Source organism: Oncorhynchus tshawytscha, unplaced genomic scaffold (assembly GCF_018296145.1).
Source record: "Oncorhynchus tshawytscha isolate Ot180627B unplaced genomic scaffold, Otsh_v2.0 Un_contig_1139_pilon_pilon, whole genome shotgun sequence".
NCBI lineage: Eukaryota > Metazoa > Chordata > Actinopteri > Salmoniformes > Salmonidae > Oncorhynchus > Oncorhynchus tshawytscha.
Window position 1 is genome coordinate 41757 of NW_024609270.1, and position 20681 is coordinate 62437.

The 20681-nt window shown below is 44.8% G+C and overlaps 1 protein-coding gene across 1 annotated transcript; it reads right to left on the reverse strand.

Annotated features, from left to right (window-relative positions):
- Positions 1–1710: 1710 nt before the first annotated feature.
- On the reverse strand, positions 1711–12231 carry nthl1 (nth-like DNA glycosylase 1). The gene is made up of 6 exons (XM_042314724.1): positions 11765–12231; positions 11149–11420; positions 5743–5913; positions 4038–4197; positions 2479–2584; positions 1711–2323 (listed from the first exon to the last, which is right to left on the reverse strand). The coding sequence occupies exons 1-6, from the start codon at positions 12015–12017 to the stop codon at positions 2005–2007; spliced, it is 1281 nt and encodes a 426-aa protein (XP_042170658.1). The 5' UTR covers positions 12018–12231; the 3' UTR covers positions 1711–2004.
- Between the last annotated feature and the right edge of the window lie 8450 nt (positions 12232–20681).

Here is a 20681-nt window from a genome sequence, read left to right on the forward strand (position 1 = left end):
TCGCCAACTGTACAAAAGTGTACTCCACTTTGGCTTCTCATCTCTTTTGTTCCTCAGTCTGTGACATGGACCCCTGTAGTTGTGAAGGCCTGCTTCTCATCAGGGAAGGGGTCAGGACTTTTTACCACTAAATGATATAAACTTCTTACAAGGTATTGAGTCCTGGTTATGAGTTCCTGATGAATGGTGTGGGCAGGGCAGATGTGGTGGTAAATGCCTCACAAATCAATGAGATTGATGACCCAACAGATACTCTAGAGCCCTACTGACAACACAACTCGCATCTCGTTCATAGACTTTAGTATGCAAACATACTGGGATTAAGAGTAGCTGTGAAAAGCAGTGTTTATGACCTGGCAATGGGAAATAAAACACATGTTCTGGGTTGACTACTGTACATGCTGAGCTGTCAAACTAAGTTCTGGGTTGACTGACAGCTCAGCATGTACAGTAGTCAACACATGTTCTGGGTTGACTACTGTACATGCTGAGCTGTCAAACTAAGTTCTGGGTTGACTGACAGCTCAGCATGTACAGTAAACTAAGCAATTACTCTACTTTCGACGGCGGTACAATACCAGATGTTTCAGTTCAGAAGATTGAGCAAGCCCTCTTGATTGGCCAGTACTCAAGAATTCCTATCACCATGTGAATTGTTCCCATGTTTCATGAGCTGGAAAAAAAGATCCCAGAAATGTCCCATACGTACAAAGAAAGCTCTCAAATTGTGCACAAATTTGAGCATTTGGACTTTTCCAAGGTTATCCATCCACTTGACAGGTGGGGCTGATAACACGTGTTCACCTTGTGCTGAGGACAATGAGGCCGCTCTAAAATGTGCATTTGTCGCAATGCCACAGCCGTCACGTTGAGGGGGCGTGCAATTGACATGCTTACTGCAGAAATGTCTGCCAGATAAATGAGTAATTTGTAAAGAATGTGCCAGTACTTCCAACCGGCCTCACGACCAGGAATTGTGATCCTGCCAGCCCAGTAACTCCATCTGGCTTAACCTGCAGGATCGTCTGAGACCAGCCACCTGGCAGCTGATGAAACTGGAGTATTTCTGGCTGTAGCAAAGCCTTTTCATTGGGGGGGGGGGTCACTCTGATTGTCTGGCTCAGTGGGTGGGCTTATGCCCTCCCATGATATCCATAGATCAGGCCTCATTTATGTCAATTGACTGCTTTCCTTATATAAACTAACTCTGAAGTTGTTGCATGTATATTAATGGATAATATCAATCCACTTCAGGGTGACATTGATATCAAGTGTATTCTATCCATAAACTCAGATTAGGACCCTGACAGTCAGTTGGAGCCAGTAAGGCAGTGGTCACCAAACCACCCTGTAGTCTCCTGGGGGAACTCAATCACTTGTGGCTCTGAGTAACAGGGTGTTTTTCACTTGCATTGTTAATTCCAAATGGACCTCAAACCCCTACACATCTTAGTCACTCTGGTATATCTGCAAGTATTGTAGGTAGCCTAGTGGTTAGGGCGTTGGGCCAGTAACTGAAAGGTTGCTAGATCGAATCCCGAGATGACAAGAATCTGTCGTTCTGCCCCTGAACAAGCCACTAGGCTGTCATTGTAAATAAGAATTTGTTCTTAACTGACTTGCCTAGTTAAAGGATAAATAAATTGTCAGGTCTCTGTTTTGGGAACAAAACATTAAGTGACGATTATTGTATTGGACAATATACAAATTTGTTTGAGATCATTTGAATTTATTAGTTGAATTAAAAATCTAAATGTAAAAATTAAGGTTTAGTTTTGGGGTGTTGTGAGAAATAAATGGAGTCCACAGAAATTTGGTCCAAAAATGGTGTCCCCGCTAAAGAAGTTAATACCACTGGGCTAGTAGGAGTTACCACCCTATTTCTGGTACCGCTCATTTCAAATCAGTCAGGGGAAGTGACAAGTGTACACTTTGGGGAGGAAGGAAAAAGAATTGGGACACGGTCCCGACATTTCTAAAGGGATGCTACCCTCTTCTGTCGTATCATGTAGAGAAGGTTTTGGCTTTCGACTTCCTCTTTCTGGGCAGCAGAGGGGAGAGGGTGGTAGCCAGAGGTTCCTCTTTGACCAGTGTGGCTGAGGAGGGGGGTGGTAACCCCAAACCAAGAGAACCAGGCTCCAGCTTGACCCTGGAGGTCTTGGGGGAGCGAGGTGACCCAGCTTTAGGCCTCTTGACTGGGGAGGCTTGGTGGGCAGAGGGGCAGCTGTGCTGGTTCAGACACACGGAGCAGAGAGGATTGACAGGTAGACACACCTGTTGACCAAACCCCACCAGCAACCAGTTGATCTCACTCCATAGATCCCTGTGTCGGGGAAGAGAGAGGAAGATCAATCACCATCCCAGTCTTCATCAAAATCATGGACAGAAATCACAAGGCAAAATGTTTCTCTTTCCTGCTGTAAGGGATCTGATTGGTTAACGAGTGACCTGATGGGGTAGAGGAAGTGGTGGTGTCACCTTGGTAACCAGTCTTCCAGGGCCTTGCGTGTCTCCTCTGGGTTCTTGGTCCCACCTCTCGTCCATCCCAGCCGGTTGGAGATACGGTGGACGTGTGTGTCCACGCCTACTCACACACACAAACAATAGAAAAACTATCCCATTATAAGACACCCACAATAGAACTACAACTCTGCACAACATCAGACCACATCACAACATGCAGACTAGAGTATGGGATTTGTAGTCCTACAGTTGATGTCAGAAATTTACATACACTTTGATTGGAGTCATCAAAACTTGTTTTTCAACCCCTCCACAAATTTCTTGTTAATTAACTAACTACAGTTTTGGCAAGTCGGTTAGGACATCTACTTTCTACTTTGTGCAGGACAAGTAATTTTTCCAACAATTGTTACTGACAGATTATTTCACTTATAATTCACTGTATCACAATGGGTCAGAAGATTACTACATACACTAACTTGACTATGCCTTTAAACAGCTTGGAAAATTCCAGAAAATGTCATGGCTTTAGAAGCTTCTGATAGGCTAATTGACATTATTTGAGTCAATTGGAGGTGTACCTGTGGATGTATTTCAAGGCCTACCTTCAAACTCAGTGCCTCTTTGCTTGACATCATGGAGAAATCAAAAGAAATCAGCCAAGACCTCAGAAAAAAAAATTGTAGACCTCCACAAGTCTGGTTCATCCTTGGGAGCAATTCCCAGACACCTGAAGGTACCAGGTTCATCTGTACAAACAATAGTACGCAAGTATAAACACCATCATCTGATGAAACAAAAATACAACTGTTTGGCCAAAATGACCATCATTATGTTTTGAGGAAAAAGGGGGAGGCTTGCAAGCCAAAGAACATCAGAACCGTGAAGCACAGGGGTGGCAGCATTATGTTGTGGGGGTGCTTTCCTGCAGGAGGGACATGTGCACTTCACAAAATAGATGGCATCATGAGGATGGAAAATTATGTGGATATATTGAAGCAACATTTCAAAGATATCAGTCAGGAAGTTAAAGCTTGGTCCACAAATGGGTCTTCCAAATGGACAATGACCCCAAGCAAAAAAAGTTGTGGCAAAATGGCTTAAGGACAACAAAGTCAAGGTATTGGAGTGGTCATCACAAAGCCCTGACATCAATCCTATAGAAAAGGTGAGGGCAGAACTGAAAAAGCGTGTGCGAGCAAGGAGGCCTACAAACCTGACTCAGTTACACCAGCTCTGTCAGGAGGAATGGGCCAAAATTCACCCAACTTATTGTGGGAAGCTTGTGGAAGGCTACCTGAAATGTTTGACCTAAGTTAAACAATTTAAAGGCAATGCTACCAAATACTAATTGAGTTTATGTAAACTTCTGACCCACTGGGAATGTGAAAGAAATAAAACCTCTACTATTATTCTGACATTTCACATTATTAAAATAAAGTGGTGATCCTAACTGACCTAAAACAGGGAATTCTTACTAGGATTAAATGTCAGGAATGGTGAAAAACTTTAAATGTATTTGGCTAAGGTGTATGTAAACTTCCGACTTCAAACTGTATATGAGCCATACCTACCTATGCCAGAGACCTGGTGCCAGGCGATGTCCATGGCCAGGTGAGCCATCTTGGGTCCTACTCCAGGTAGTCGTACCAGGCCCTCCACTGTGTTAGGGATGTCCCCTCTAAACTCCCTCTGGAGCATCACTGATGTCTGCTTCAGGTACTTCACCTTGGTCTGGAGGAGACATGTCAAGGTTTTATTCATTAGTATTCACACCCCTAGACTTTTTCCACATGGTACAGCCTGAATTTAAAATGGATTACATTGAGATTTGTCACTGGCCTACCCACAATACCCCATAATGTGGAATGTTTTTATTCTTTTACAAATTAACTAATAAAAAGCTGAAATGTCTTGAGTAAAGTATTCATCCCTTTGTTGTGGCAAGACTAAATAATAATAATAATAATTTCAGGAGTAAATATTTGCTTAACAAGTGCATTGACTCACTGTGTGCAATAATAGTGTTTAACATGACTTTTGAATGACTGCCTCATCTCTGTACCCCACACATATAATTATCTGTAAGGTCCCTCAGTCGAGCAGTTCATTTCAAACAGATTCAACCACAAAAACTAGGAAGGTTTTCCAATGTCTCACAACGTAGAGCAGATGAGTAGGTAGATGGGTAAAAATAAAAAGCAGATATTTAATATCTCTTTCAACATGGTGAAGTTAGTAATTACACTTTGGATGGTGTCGATACACCCAGTCACTACAAAGATACAGGCGTTCATCCCAACTCAGTTGCCGGAGAGGAAGGAAACTGCTCAGGGATTTCACCATGAGACAAATGGTGACTAAGTTTAATGGCTGTGATAAAACACTGAGGATGGATCAATAACATTGTAGTTACTCCACAATAATAACATATATGACCAAGTGAAAAGAAGGAAGCCTGTACAGAATACAAATACTCCAGAACATACATCCTGTTTGCAACAAGTCACTAAAGTAATACTGCAAAAAAATGTGTCAAAGCAATACATTTTTTGTCCTGAATACAAAGTGTTATGTTTGAGGCAAATCCAATAAATTACAGATTACCAATCTCCATATTTTAAAGGATAGTGGTGGCTACATCATGTTATGGGTATGCTTTTAATTGTTAAGGACAGGAGAGTTTCTGGATAAAATAAACAGAACGGAGCTAAGCACAGGCAAAATCCTGGAGGAAAACCTGGTTCAGTCTGCTTTCCACCAGACACTGGCAGATGAATTCATCTTTCAGCAGGACAATAACCTAAAACACAGGGCCAAAGCTACACTGGAGTTGCTTACCAGGAAGACAGTTAATGTTCCTGAGTGGCAGAGTTACAATTTTGACTTAAGTAAAAATATATATGGAAAGACCTAATGGTTGTCTAGCAATGAACAACAACCAATTTGACGGAGCTTGAAGAATTTTTAAAAGAACAATTGACAAATGATACACAATCTAGGTGTAGAGAGCTCTTAGAGATGTACCCAGAAAGACTCACAGCTGTAGTCGCTGTCACATGTATTGACTCAGGGGGTTGAATCTAATCAAGATATATTAGTGTTTTATTTTCATGAATTTTCTACAAATATTTATACTTTATCTGTGACAGAGTCTAGATCGTTGACCCATAACCCCCACAATTAAATCCATTTTAATCCCACTTTGTAACACAACAAAATGTGGAAAAAGTCAAGGGGTGTGAATACTTTGTGAAGGCAGTGTACAGTGTGCATTACCCTCCAAAAGCCAACAGGGTAGATGAGTTGTCCCAGTGTGTCATCGTCAGTGTTGACTATGTTGTCCACTGTGCAGCCATGAGCCCTGAGTCTCTGCAGAGCCGCACTGGTCACCTGGTCCCTTGTCTGGCTTGACAACATCAGAGACACCAGCACCTGGTAACGTCGCACCTGGTGGAAGAGATGAGGAGGAGGGGAGAGAGTCTTTAATCTGGCTAGACAACTTTAGAGAGACCAGGACCTGGTAATGCCTCACTTGATGGGAAGGAGAAGAGGAAGGGAGAGAGTCTTTAATCTGGTATCTTTTAGATCGTAAACTACACTACATACACATAAGTATATGGACACCACTTCAAATTAGTGGATTCGGCTATCTCACCACACCCATTGCTGACAGGTGTATAAAATCGAGCACACCACCATGCAATCTCCAGAAGAGCTCCGGAATAGGATGCCACTTTTCCAACAAAGTCAGTTCAACAAATATCTGCCCTGTTAGAGCTGCCCCGGTCAACTGTAAATGCTGTTATTGTGAAGTGGAAACGTCTAGGAGCAACAACAGCTCAGCCGTGAAGTGGTAGGCCACACAAGCTCACAGAACAGAATCTCAGAGTGCTGGAGTGCGTAGCATGTAAAAGTAGTCTGTCCTTGGTTGCAACACTCACTACTGAGTTCCAAACTGCCTCTGGAAGCAACATCAGCACAAGAACTGTTCGTCAGGAGCTTCATGAAATGGGTTTCCATGGCTAAGCATCACCATGTGCAATGCCAAGCGTCGGCTGGAGTGGTGTAAAGCTCTCCGCCATTGGACTCTGGAGCAGTGGAAACACATTCTCTGGAGTGATGAATCACACTTCACCATCTGGCAGTCCCGATGGACGAATCTGGGTTTGGCGGATGCCAGGAAAACGCTACCTGCCCCAATGTATAGTGATAACTGTAAAGTTTGGTGGAGGAAGAATAACGGTCTGGGGCTGTTTATAATGGATCAGGCCCCTTAGTTCCAGTGAAGGGAAATCTCAATGCTACAGTGCACAATGACATTCTAGACGATTCTGTGCTTCTAACTTTGTGGTAACAGTTTGGGGAAGGCCCTTTCCTGTTTTAGCATGACAACGCCCCTGTGCGAGGCCCATACAGAGTGTGGAGCAATGTGGAAGAACTTGACTGGCATGCACAGAGCCCTGACCTCAACCCCATCGAACACCTTTGTGATGAATTGAAACGCCGACTGCAAACCAGGCCTAATCGTCCAACATCAGTGCCCGACCTCACTAATGCTCTCTTGGCTGCAAGTCCCTGCAGCAATGTTCCAACATCTAGTGGAAAGCCTTCCCAGAAGTGATGGCTGTTATAGCAGCAAAGGAGGGGGACCAACTCAATATAAAATGCCCATGATTTTGGAATGAGATGTTCAATGAGCAGGTGTCCACATACATTACATAACCAAAAGTATCTCTTATGCACTGCCTTGTGTCAAAATGGAGTGTTCAGTAGGCGTACACTGTTTCTAAAGAGGTCTCAGAATGAGGTTGACTCATCACTCCTGGTGGGAGAACAGGTGTGCATAACTAACATGTCACGTAACATCTAACTTGTATATCCTTGACTGTCATGGTGGTAAAGCCTGATTGAACTGGCCTCATGAAAACAGCTTGGGATGTATTAATTAGTCGCACACTGTAGCAAAAAGTTTTCCAACGGAAAACGTACTGCAGCGAAATCAAGTGTTTCTATTGGACAAATTCAGCTAAGTCCTGCCTAATTCCGTTTGCTTCTGTTTGGTTCCTAACGAATACACCCCAGCTAGCTAGCTAGGCCCATCTCCCATCTCCAACGCTGTTGCACTGTTTGTTTCATAACAAATCATATCCAGTGACATAACTGCAGTTCCACATCCTCCTTTTATAGTGCTGGATGTATTTCACCTTTATCCTGGAACATAAATCAGATCTACAGCCTTCTGACCCTGCTCTGTAGAACCCCTCCACCTCTAATGGGCATTCTACTGTTCTACCTGCAGGGTTCATCTAGTGGTGGAACCCTGCTACTACCTCTGTGTGTTCTACTGTTCTACCTGCATGGTTCAACTAGTTCTACTGGTGGAACCCTGCTACTACCTCTGTGTGTTCTACTGTTCTACCTGCAGGGTTCATCTAGTTCTACTGGTGGATCCCTGCTACTACCTCTGTGTGTTCTACTGTTCTACCTGCAGGGTTCATCTAGTTCTACTGGTGGATCCCTGCTACTACCTCTGTGTGTTCTACTGTTCTACCTGCAGGGTTCATCTAGTTCTACTGGTGGATCCCTGCTACTACCTCTGTGTGTTCTACTTGCAGGGTTCATCTAGTTCTACTGGTGGAACCCTGCTACTACCTCTGTGTATTCTACTGTTCTACCTGCAGGGTTCATCTACTGGTGGAACCCTGCTACTACCTCTGTGTATTCTACTGTTCTACCTGCAGGGTTCATCTACTGGTGGAACCCTGCTACTCCCTCTGTGTATTCTACTGTTCTACCTGCATGGAACCCTGCTACTCCCTCTGTGTAATCTACTGTTCTACCTGCAGGGTTCATCTACTGGTGGAACCCTGCTACTACCTCTGTGTATTCTACTGTTCTACCTGCATGGAACCCTGCTACTCCCTCTGTGTAATCTACTGTTCTACCTGCAAGGTTCATCTAGTTCTACTGGTGGAACCCTGCTACTACCTCTGTGTGTTCTACTGTTCGACCTGCAGGGTTCATCTAGTTCTACTGGTGGAACCCTGCTACTACCTCTGTGTATTCTACTGTTCTACCTGCAGGGTTCATCTAGTTCTACTGGTGGAACCCTGCTACTACCTCTGTGTATTCTACTGTTCTACCTGCAGGGTTCATCTAGTTCTACTGGTGGAACCCTGCTACTACCTCTGTGTATTCTACTGTTCTACCTGCAGGGTTCATCTAGTTCTACTGGTGGAACCCTGCTACTACCTCTGTGTGTTCTAACGACCTACAGGAAACAGTCACCACCAGCCGTGGAAAAGGAGTTTGTGTGATTGGCACAGACAACATACTGTATGTGTCAGGAATGAGCCCTTTGTGTGTTACATATGGTCATGACCAGTGTTACATATGGTCATGACCAGTGTTACATATGGTCATGACCAGTGTTACATATGGTCATGACCAGTGTTACATATGGTCATGACCAGTGTTACATATGGTCATGACCAGTGTTACATATGGTCATGACCAGTGTTACATATGGTCATGACCAGTGTTACATATGGTCATGACCAGTGTTACATATCGTGGCATTACCAGTAGTACACCTTCATCAGGTCCTACATATACCTACAAAGATCCTGACCAGTAATACATAATCCTTCATAGACCTACATAGATCCTGACCAGTACTTTTTATCTTGGCCAGGTCGCAATTGTAAATGAGAACTTGTTCTCAACTTGCCTACCTGGTTAAATTATTTATTTATTTATTTATTGTTAAGATCCTGACCAGAACTACATAATCCTACATAGACCCTGACGAGTACTACATAGGCCTACATAGATCCTGACCAGTACTACATAGGCCTACATAGATTCTGACCAGTATCAGAGCTAGACCCTGTGGTCTTTGACAGACAGTGAAACATCTCGTGCTCCAGTGAGTTACACCTGCCGCAGGTGAGAGGTTTGTGACCAGTAATGACCTGGAAGTACATCTGTTGGTTTCTAACCCCCCAGTAGACCTGCTGGTCGAGATGCTGCAGCACAGTGGGCAGAGAACCTACAGCGGTGGGGAGAAGGGAAAAAAACAAATTTGGTCAATTTAGAGGGCCTATTTTGCCCCAATTTACTATTTTCAGGGGTATTTTTGGGGGGGAGAGCGGAGCTCCCTCAACCTCCTACAATACTTTAGGGGCAAAATATAGGGTCAAAATGCACAAAGCCCTGGTGTAGCCTCTACAGTGGTAGGTCTAGATCAGGTCTCCGCCCCCCGGGTCTAGATCAGGTCTCCGCCCCCCGGGTCTAGATCAGGTCTCCGCCCCCGGGTCTAGATCAGGTCTCCGCCCCCGGGTCTAGCTCAGGTCTCCGCCCCCGGGTCTAGCTCAGGTCTCCGCCCCCGGGTCTAGCTCAGGTCTCCGCCCCCGGGTCTAGCTCAGGTCTCCGCCCCCGGGTCTAGCTCAGGTCTCCGCCCCCCGGGTCTAGCTCAGGTCTCCGCCCCCGGGTCTAGCTAAGGTCTCCGCCCCCGGGTCTAGCTCAGGTCTCCGCCCCCGGGTCTAGCTCAGGTCTCCGCCCCGGGTCTAGATCAGGTCTCCGCCCCCCGGGTCTAGATCAGGTCTCCACCCCAGGTGAATGCCAGGTCTCTACCCCAGGTGTAGATCAGGTCTCTACCCCAGGTGTAGATCAGGTCTCCACCCCAGGTGTAGATCAGGTCTCTACCCCAGGTGTAGATCAGGTCTCTACCCCAGGTGAATGCCAGGTCAGAGACGACGGACAGGTAACCGTTGAGCTCCCTCTGCCCGGCAGGGTGGACTGAAGTCACAACCTCTGTGAAGCAGGAGAAGGCTAGGGCGAACTCGGGGAAGGTGAGGGCGCGGGAGAGGGAGGAGCCGAGGCAGGAAGCGGTCTCTTGGTAGGTCAACAGGAGGTTCATGTTACCGGGGAAGAATGTGTGGACGGCACGGAGCAGGGGGTAGCAGGGGCTGGTCCACCTCTGACCCGGAGAGGATGAGGGAGCGGAGAGAGGGGGAGGGGAGACAGTGGCCAGGGTGTAGGTGGGGAGGTAAGAGGGGGAGAGAGGAGGGGGGAGAGGAAGGAAGGTAAAGGGGGGAGGTAAGAGGGGGAGAGGAGGGGAGAAAGGAAGGAAGGTGGGGAGGTAAGAGGGGGAGAGAGGAGGGGAGGTAAGAGGGGAAGAGAGGAGGGGAGAGGAGGGGAGGAGGGGGATCTTAATCTTAAAGTAAATTGTAATGTAAATCATCATGTAAGTTGTAATGGAGTAACCCCACAGGAGAAGGGCATTGTGTTTGGTACAGTCGGGTTCAGGTTCCTGTACAGGGGCAGAGGCAGGGTTAGGCTGAAGCTGGGCAGAGGCAGGAGTAGGGTACGAACCACGGGCAGGGGCATACGTAGACACAGCTGTTGGAGTAGCTATGGGAACAGAGATGGAGGCAGTAGAGGCATAGGGCTGGACAGTAGTGGTACGGGCCCAAGCAGACAACAGAGATGGAGTCAGTAGAGGCACAGGGCTGGACAGTTGTGGTACAGGCCCAAGCAGACAACAGAGATGGAGGCAGTAGGGGTAAAGGTTAGCATTGGCTGGATGTAGGACAGAGAGCAGGGGGTTAGCTGGAGGGGGGCAAAGCGGTAGTGGGGGGTGTACGACAGAGAGACAGAAACCAGTGGGGTCTCACCCACCTCATCAGGGGCGTGTGTGTCGTAGCATTTCTCCGCCCCCATGAGGTCAACAGGCGCGTCCCTGGCGCTCCTCATCTGACGCACATGACCCAGCTGCTTGCTCCAATCAGGAGGCTCCCAGTGTTTAGGCTCCTCCTTCCCATCATATTCCACCTTCACCTGGCCCCGCCTCCTGCGCAGGATGGGTGCCAGTGGTAACAGTGACAGGGCTTTGTCTGGCTCAGCTTGTGATTGGCCGATGGATGAGCGACGGAACCTAGAGGAGCCAATATCTGCAAGGTAAAAGTAGGGGCAAGAGACAGAAGTTGAGTGATGAGGTGTGCTGAACATTCTGAGGCACACAGAAATGATGTCACATTCTTCATGTACAGAACAACTGAACATACAGGAAGTAGTAGACGTCATCGTCACGTGTGTCAAAGATATTAGGGTTGTATTCAGACTGTGTGCATATAGCCAGGCCATAGGCTCTCTTTCTCTGAAGACTGTCGTCATCTCTTAGTTGTTGTTTTAGGCTACAGCTTGTCCCATCTGAAAGTCCCTCAATCATGCAGCAAGACATTGCTTCAGTTTGTAAATGTCAGAAGGGCAATGTTGTGATAAAACGGATTCATACCTGAAGCGTCTCGTCCCAAACTCTGATTTGATACGCTCGAATCTTCTTCCTCCTGTTTCACGTGCGCCCTCAACACTCTCCTCTCCATCCTAGTTTTTAACGTCGTGGCTAAACCGGCACGGGGCACGGTCTTGTTACCGCTCCGAGTGATGACCGCGGTACTCTCAACGAAATAAGGCGAGGTCATTTTGAAACAGTGGAAAGCATAGGATACCGTTGTGCTGCAAGTGGGACGGACCGTGGCTAACAACATTAGCTTGTTAGCTATTTTAGTGATAATCTGGTTAGCTAGCTAAAACACATGTATATAAGTTTTGGTAACATTTTCCAAGTACTACTGATGGATATTGAAACATGACCAACTATGGTTGTTGATTTAATATTCAAACGACAGGCACGTTAAGACTAGCTAGAACAAATGTTACATTTTTAACTCGACACCTCTTGCTTCGTCGAGCAATGTTTTTTAGTAGGAACTACATTTCCCATCAGCTCCCGCGACAAACGTGTTTTTATAGGAAGTGCCCGACAGTCCATCCGGTTGTCGAGTGGGGGGACTGATCTGACTTGGGGAAAGCTTTTGAAAAATTGGGATAAACAAATTCTAAATGCATGAATTTGTCTTGCTCGGTATTTTGTCCACCTGCCAGCCTCACGTGAATGACGCCAGAAACGCATCTATATCGATAGAAGGTATGAACTCCCGTTGTTTTAAAGCCCCAGGTCTGGAACGAAAACAAGCAGATAGCTAGTCAACAATATCTATTTATTAGTGCTTGTTTGTGTCGCTCTTTCTCTCTCCCCTGTCCGCTATTTTGTCAGCTGTTCCGGACGGATGTTGAACATACACGAATGGGCACCTGAATGGGTACTGTTGTTACCTCTAAAACAGGACTAGATAATATTAGTTAGCTGTCGTTGTTCACTCGGTTCTCTCTCTGCTTGACAGGGAGAATTATTTCAACATTCTCCTGGCTTGTTTCGTGGTACTCTCTCTCCCCCCAGCTAGAACTCAATAGCTGATTGTCGCTGATCCCGAGGATGTAGGTACTACTGACTAGCTACTGAAGTATAGGCTAATTGCGTCCCAAATGGCACTATATTCTATATGTAGTGATTGTGCCATTTGGGACGTATTCTATATTAGCACGGACACAAACTACCACTTTCCCGTCACCATAACAGAGTCATCTTAGCTGCTTTCTGTACAAGCGGTTATTATTCGCTTTATGTAACAACAACGTTATGAATATCATATCAAAGGCCCTTTAGAATGTGCAGAGGAATGGAATGTTTCTAGGGCAATTGTTCCTCCTAACCCCTAGCTCGCTCTCCTAACCCCTCCTAACCCCTAGCTCGCTCTCCTAACCCCTAGCTCGCTCTCCTAACCCCTAGCTCGCTTTCAAGATCCTAACCCCTAGCTCGTCTCCTAACCCCTAGCTCGCTCTCCTAACCCCTAGCTCGCTTTGCAAGATGAATGTGGTGTGAATCTGGACGTGCCCCTAACCCCTAGCTCCTAACCCCTAGCTCGCTTTGCAAGATGAATGTGGTGTGAGTCTGGACGTGCACCTAACCCCTAGCTCCTAACCCCTAGCTGCTTTGCAAGATGCATGTGGTGTGAGTCTGGACGTGCTAACCCCTAGACCCTAACCCCTAGACCCTAACCCCTAGCTCGCTTTGCAAGATGCATGTGGTGTGAGTCTGGACGTGCCCCTAACCCCTAGACCCTAACCCCTAGCTCGCTTTGCAAGATGCATGTGGTGTGAGTCTGGACGTGCACCTAACCCCTAGACCCTAACCCCTAGCTCGCTTTGCAAGATGCATGTGGTGTGAGTCTGGACGTGCCCCTAACCCCTAGACCCTAACCCCTAGCTCGCTTTGCAAGATGCATGTGGTGTGAGTCTGGACGTGCACCTAACCCCTAGACCATGTTCTCTCTCTCTCTACCACACAATACTATTCATGTTCTCTCCTCTCCCACACAATACTATTCATGTTCTCTCTCTACCACCCAATACTATTCATGTTCTCTCTCTCTACCACCTACTATTCATGTTCTCTCTCTCTCTCTACTACCCAACACTAACCCCTAGCTCTTTGCAAGATGCATGTGGTGTGAGTCTGGACGTGCTCCTAACCCCTAGACTATTAACCCCTAGCTTTGCAAGATGCATGTGGTGTGAGTCTGGACGTGCCCCTAACCCCTAGACCCTAACCCCTAGCTCGCTTTGCAAGATGCATGTGGTGTGAATCTGGACGTGCCCCTAACCCCTAGCTCCTAACCCCTAGACCCTAACCCCTAGCTCCTAACCCCTAGCTCGCTTTGCAAGATGCATGTGGTGTGAGTCTGGACGTGCCCCTAACCCCTAGACCCTAACCCCTAGCTCCTAACCCCTAGCTCGCTTTGCAAGATGCATGTGGTGTGAGTCTGGACGTGCACTAATTTATGGAGAACCACAGGTGCAAAGGACACAAACGATGTCGAGAAGGGGTGTGATGTTGGGGCATGTCTCTGTCAGTCATTTATCTGTTTGACAGAAACTAACAGCAGTCACGTAATGCAAAAAGTTGGGCCAGGGCTCTCTCAATTGATCTTTCCTTGATTCCTTTTACTCAAAACACATTTAAGTGAATTTTATTTCTGGTATAAAAATAAATAAAAAAATTGAAGGTCTGAGGAGAAGCAACCTCGTGGTTAAAAGGAGGCGAGTGGGTAGGATTTGAGGAAACGTAGTCAATAAATTGAACATTGAACAGTTCCCATAGAGGAGTGGAATAATGGAACACCCAATACAACTCATGTTCTCTCTCTACCACACAATACTATTCATGTTCTCTCTCTACCACACAATACTATTCATGTTCTCCCTCCCACCCAATACTATTCATGTTCTCTCTCTCTCTACCACCCAATACTATTCATGTTCTCTCTCTCTACCACCCAATACTATTCATGTTCTCTCTCTCTCTACCACACAATACTATTCATGTTTCTCTCTCTCTACCACACAATACTATTCATGTTCTCTCTCTCTCTACCACCCAATACTATTCATGTTCTCTCTCTCTATTCATGTTCTCTCTCTCAATCTCTACCACACAATACTATTCATGTTCTCTCTCTCTCTACCACACAATACTATTCATGTTCTCTCTCTCCTACTACCACACAATACTATTCATGTTCTCTCTCTCTCTACCACACAATACTATTCATGTTCTCTCTCTCTCTCTACCACACAATACTATTCATGTCTCTCTCTACCACACAATACTATTCATGTTCTCTCTCTCTCTCTACCACACAATACTATTCATGTTCTCTCTCTCTCTACCACACAATACTATTCATGTTCTCTCTCTCTCTCTACCACCCAATACTATTCATGTTCTCTCTCTCTCTCTACCACACAATACTATTCATGTCTCTCTCTCTCTCTCTACCACACAATACTATTCATGTTCTCTCTCTCTCTCTACCACACAATACTATTCATGTCTCTCTCTCTCTCTACCACACAATACTATTCATGTTCTCTCTCTCTCTCTCTACCACACAATACTATTCATGTTCTCTCTCTCTCTACCTACCACACAATACTATTCATGTTCTCTCTCTCTCTCTACCACACAATACTATTCATGTTCTCTCTCTCTACCACCCAATACTATTCATGTTCTCTCTCTCTCTCTCTCACCACCACAATACTATTCATGTTCTCTCTCTCTCTACCACCACAATACTATTCATGTCTCTCTCTCTCTCTACCACCACAATACTATTCATGTTCTCTCTCTCTCTCTACCACACAATACTATTCATGTTCTCTCTCTCTCTCTACCACACAATACTATTCATGTCTCTCTCTCTCTCTCTACCACCACAATACTATTCATGTCTCTCTCTCTCTCTACTATTCTACCACACAATACTATTCATGTTCTCTCTCTCTCTACCACACAATACTATTCATGTTCTCTCTCTCTACCACCCAATACTATTCATGTTCTCTCTCTCTACCACCCAATACTATTCATGTTCTCTCTCTCTCTACCACCCAATACTATTCATGTTCTCTCTCTCTCTACCACCCAATACTATTCATGTTCTCTCTCTCTCTCTACCACCCAATACTATTCATGTTCTCTCTCTCTCTACCACCCAATACTATTCATGTTCTCTCTCTCTCTACCACCCAATACTATTCATGTTCTCTCTCTCTACCACCCAATACTATTCATGTTCTCTCTCTCTCTACCACACAATACTATTCATGTTCTCTCTCTCTCTACCACACAATACTATTCATGTTCTCTCTCTCTCTCTACCACACAATACTATTCATGTTCTCTCTCTACCACACAATACTATTCATGTTCTCTCTCTACCACCCAATACTATTCATGTTCTCTCTCTACCACCCAATACTATTCATGTTCTCTCTCCCACCCAATACTATTCATGTTCTCTCTCTCTCTACCACCCAATACTATTCATGTTCTCTCTCTCTCTACCACCCAATACTATTCATGTCTCTCTCTCTCTCTACCACCCAATACTATTCATGTTCTCTCTCTCTCTCTACCACCCAATACTATTCATGTTCTCTCTCTCTCTACCACCCAATACTATTCATGTTCTCTCTCTCTACCACCCAATACTATTCATGTTCTCTCTCTCTCTACCATGTTCTCTCTCTCTACCACCCAATACTATTCATGTTCTCTCTCTCTCTCTACCACCCACTACTATTCATGTTTCTCTCTCTCTCTCTACCACCCAATACTATTCATGTTCTCTCTACTATTCTACCACCCAATACTATTCATGTTTCTCTCTCTCTCTCTCTACCACCCAATACTATTCATGTTCTCTCTCTCTCTACCACCCAATACTATTCATGTTCTCTCTCTACCACCCAATACTATTCATGTTCTCTCTCTCTCTCTACCACCCAATACTATTCATGTTCTCTCTCTCTCTCTACCACCCAATACTATTCATGTTCTCTCTCTCTCTCTCTACCACCCAATACTATTCATGTTCTCTCTCTCTCTCTACCACCCAATACTATTCATGTTCTCTCTCTCTCTCTCTCTACCACCCAATACTATTCATGTTCTCTCTCTCTCTCTCTACCACCCAATACTATTCATGTTCTCTCTCTCTCTCTCTACCACCCAATACTATTCATGTTCTCTCTCTCTCTCTACCACCCAATACTATTCATGCTCTCTCTCTACCGCCCACTACTATTCATGTTCTCTCTCTCTACCACCCAATACTATTCATGTTCTCTCTCTCTCTCTCACCCCAATACTATTCATGTTCTCTCTCTCTCTACCACCCTCTATTATGTTCTCTCTCTCTACCACCCAATACTATTCATGTTCTATTCTCTCTCTCTCTCTACCACCCAATACTATTCATGTTCTCTCTCTCTCTACCACAATACTATTCATGTTTCTCTCTCTCTCTACCACACAATACTATTCATGTTTCTCTCTCTCTCTACCACCACAATACTATTCATGTTTCTCTCTCTCTCTCTACCACCCAATACTATTCATGTTCTCTCTCTCTCTCTACCACACAATACTATTCATGTTCTCTCTCTCTCTACCACCCAATACTATTCATGTTCTCTCTCTCTCTCTACCACCCAATACTATTCATGTTCTCTCTCTCTCTCTACCACACAATACTATTCATGTTCTCTCTCTCTCTCCACAATACCCAATACTATTCATGTTTCTCTCTCTCTCTACCACCCAATACTATTCATGTTCTCTCTCTCTCTCTCTACCACACAATACTATTCATGTCTCTCTCTCTCTCTACCACACAATACTATTCATGTTCTCTCTCTCTCTCTCTACCACACAATACTATTCATGTTCTCTCTCTCTCTCTACCACACAATACTATTCATGTTCTCTCTCTCTCTACCACACAATACTATTCATGTCTCTCTCTCTACCACACAATACTATTCATCTCTCTCTCTCTCTCTACCACCCAATACTATTCATGTTCTCTCTCTCTCTACCACCCAATACTATTCATGTTCTCTCTCTCTCTACCACCCAATACTATTCATGTTCTCTCTCTCTACCACCAATACAATACTATTCATGTTCTCTCTCTCTCTACCACCCAATACTATTCATGTTCTCTACTCTCTCTACCACACAATACTATTCATGTTCTCTCTCTCTACCACCCAATACTATTCATGTTCTCTCTCTCTCTACCACCCAATACTATTCATGTTCTACCACCCAATACTATTCATGTTCTCTCTCTTCCTCCCACCCAATACTATTCATGTTCTCTCTCTCTCTACCACCCAATACTATTCATGTTCTCTCTCTCTACCACCCAATACTATTCATGTTCTCTCTCTCTCTACCACCCAATACTATTCATGTTCTCTCTCTCTCTACCACCCAATACTATTCATGTTCTCTCTCTCTACCACCCAATACTATTCATGTTCTCTCTCTCTCTCTCTACCACCCAATACTATTCATGTTCTCTCTCTCTACCACCCAATACTATTCATGTTCTCTCTCTCTCTCTACCACCCAATACTATTCATGTTCTGTTCTCTCTCTACCACCCAATACTATTCATGTTCTCTCTCTCTCTACCACCCAATACTATTCATGTTCTCTCTCTCTCTACCACCCAATACTATTCATGTTTTCTCTCTCTCTCTCTACCACCCAATACTATTCATGTCTCAATACTATTCATGTTCTCTCTCTCTACCACCCAATACTATTCATCTCTCTCTCTATTCTCTCTCTACCACCCAATACTATTCATGTTCTCAATGCACTATTCATGTTCTCTGTCTCTCTCTCTACCACCCAATACTATTCATGTTCTCTCTCTCTCTCTACCACCCAATACTATTCATGTTCTCTATTCATGTTCTCTCTCTACCACCCAATACTATTCATGTTCTCTCTCTCCAATACTATTCTCTCTACCACCCAATACTATTCATGTTCTCTCTCTCTCTCTACCACCCAATACTATTCATGTTCTCTTCTCTCTCTCTCTCTCTACCACCCAATACTATTCATTCTCTACCACCCAATACTATTCATCTCTCTACCACCCAATACTATTCATGTTCTCTCTCTCTACCACCCAACCACCCAATACTATTCATGTTCTCTCTCTCTCTACCACCCAATACTATTCATGTTCTCTCTCTCTCTCTACCACCCAATACTATTCATGTTCTCTCTCTCTCTCTACCACCCAATACTATTCATGTTCTCTCTCTCTCTACCACCCAATACTATTCATGTTCTCTCTCTCTCTACCACCCAATACTATTCATGTTCTCTCTCTCTCTACCACCCAATACTATTCATGTTCTCTCTCTCTCTCTCTCTCTACCACCCAATACTATTCATGTTCTCTCTCTCTCTACCACCCAATACTATTCATGTTCTCTCTCTCTCTACCACCCAATACTATTCATGTTCTCTCTCTCTACCACCCAATACTATTCATGTTTCTCTCTCTCTCTACCACCCAATACTATTCATGTTACCACCCAATACTATTCATGTTCTCTCTCTCTCTACCACCCAATACTATTCATGTTCTCTCTCTCTACCACCCAATACTATTCATGTTCTCTCTCTCTCTACCACCCAATACTATTCATGTTCTCTCTCTCACCCAATCTATTACCACCCAATACTATTCATGTTTCTCTCTCTCTACCACCCAATACTATTCATGTTCTCTCTCTCTCTACCACCCAATACTATTCATGTTCTCTCTCTCTCTCTACCACCCAATACTATTCATGTTCTCTCTCTCTGTCTCTCTCTCTCTCTCTCTACCACCCAATACTATTCATGTTCTCTCTCTCTCTCTACCACCCAATACTATTCATGTTCTCTCTCTACCACCCAATACTATTCATGTTCTCTCGCTCTACCACCCAATACTATTCATGTTCTCTCTCTGACCCTGCTGGTTTTACTAACCTGTGTTCCTCCCTCTGTTTCCCCCAGAGCCCCAGTAGAGTGTAAGCTGCCCGGTCCCTCCCCACAGGACCCCTCCTGGACCCCCAGCCATGAACAAGCAGCCCAGTAAAGAGAGTCTGAAGGACAAGGTAAAGGGGATATTTGGTTTGGGATCTCCTCGACCCCCCAGCAAGCAGACAGAGAGCAAGCCCTCAGAGTTCATCATCACACTGGATATACTCAAGGTATGTGAGAGTGTGATGTGACTACACACACACACACACACACACACACACACACACACACACACATACACACACACACACACACACACACATACTGTACACACACACACACATATGTACTGTACACACTGCACACACACACACCACATACAGTATATACCACACACTGTACACACACACACACTGTACACCTATTACCACACACACTGTACACACACATACATACTGTACACACACATACATACTGTACACACATACATACTGTACACACATACCACTGTACACACATACATACTGTACACACATACCACTGTACACACATACATACTGTACACACATACATACTGTACACACATACATACTGTACACACATACATACTGTACACACACACATACTGTACACACACATACTGTACACACATACATACTGTACACACACACATACTGTACACACACACATACTGTACACACACATACTGTACACACACATACCACACACACACACACCACACATACATACCACACACACACACATACATACCACACACACTGTACACACACACCACACACACACACACACACACACACATACATACCACACACACACACACTGTACACACACACACACTGTACACACACACACACACACACTGTACACACACACACATACTGTA

What these genes read in the sequence shown, in the direction of transcription:
- nthl1 (XM_042314724.1), bottom strand. Translation starts at nt 12,017, where the DNA reads ATGTTGTTAGCCACGGTCCGTCCCACTTGCAGCACAACGGTATCCTAT. An exon ending in GCACCAGGTCTCTGGCATAG is followed by an intron (nt 2,585 to 4,037) that starts GTAGGTATGGCT and finishes GTGTGTGAGTAG; the next exon opens with GCGTGGACACACACGTCCAC. An exon ending in CTGGAAGACTGGTTACCAAG is followed by an intron (nt 2,324 to 2,478) that starts GTGACACCACCA and finishes TCCCCGACACAG; the next exon opens with GGATCTATGGAGTGAGATCA.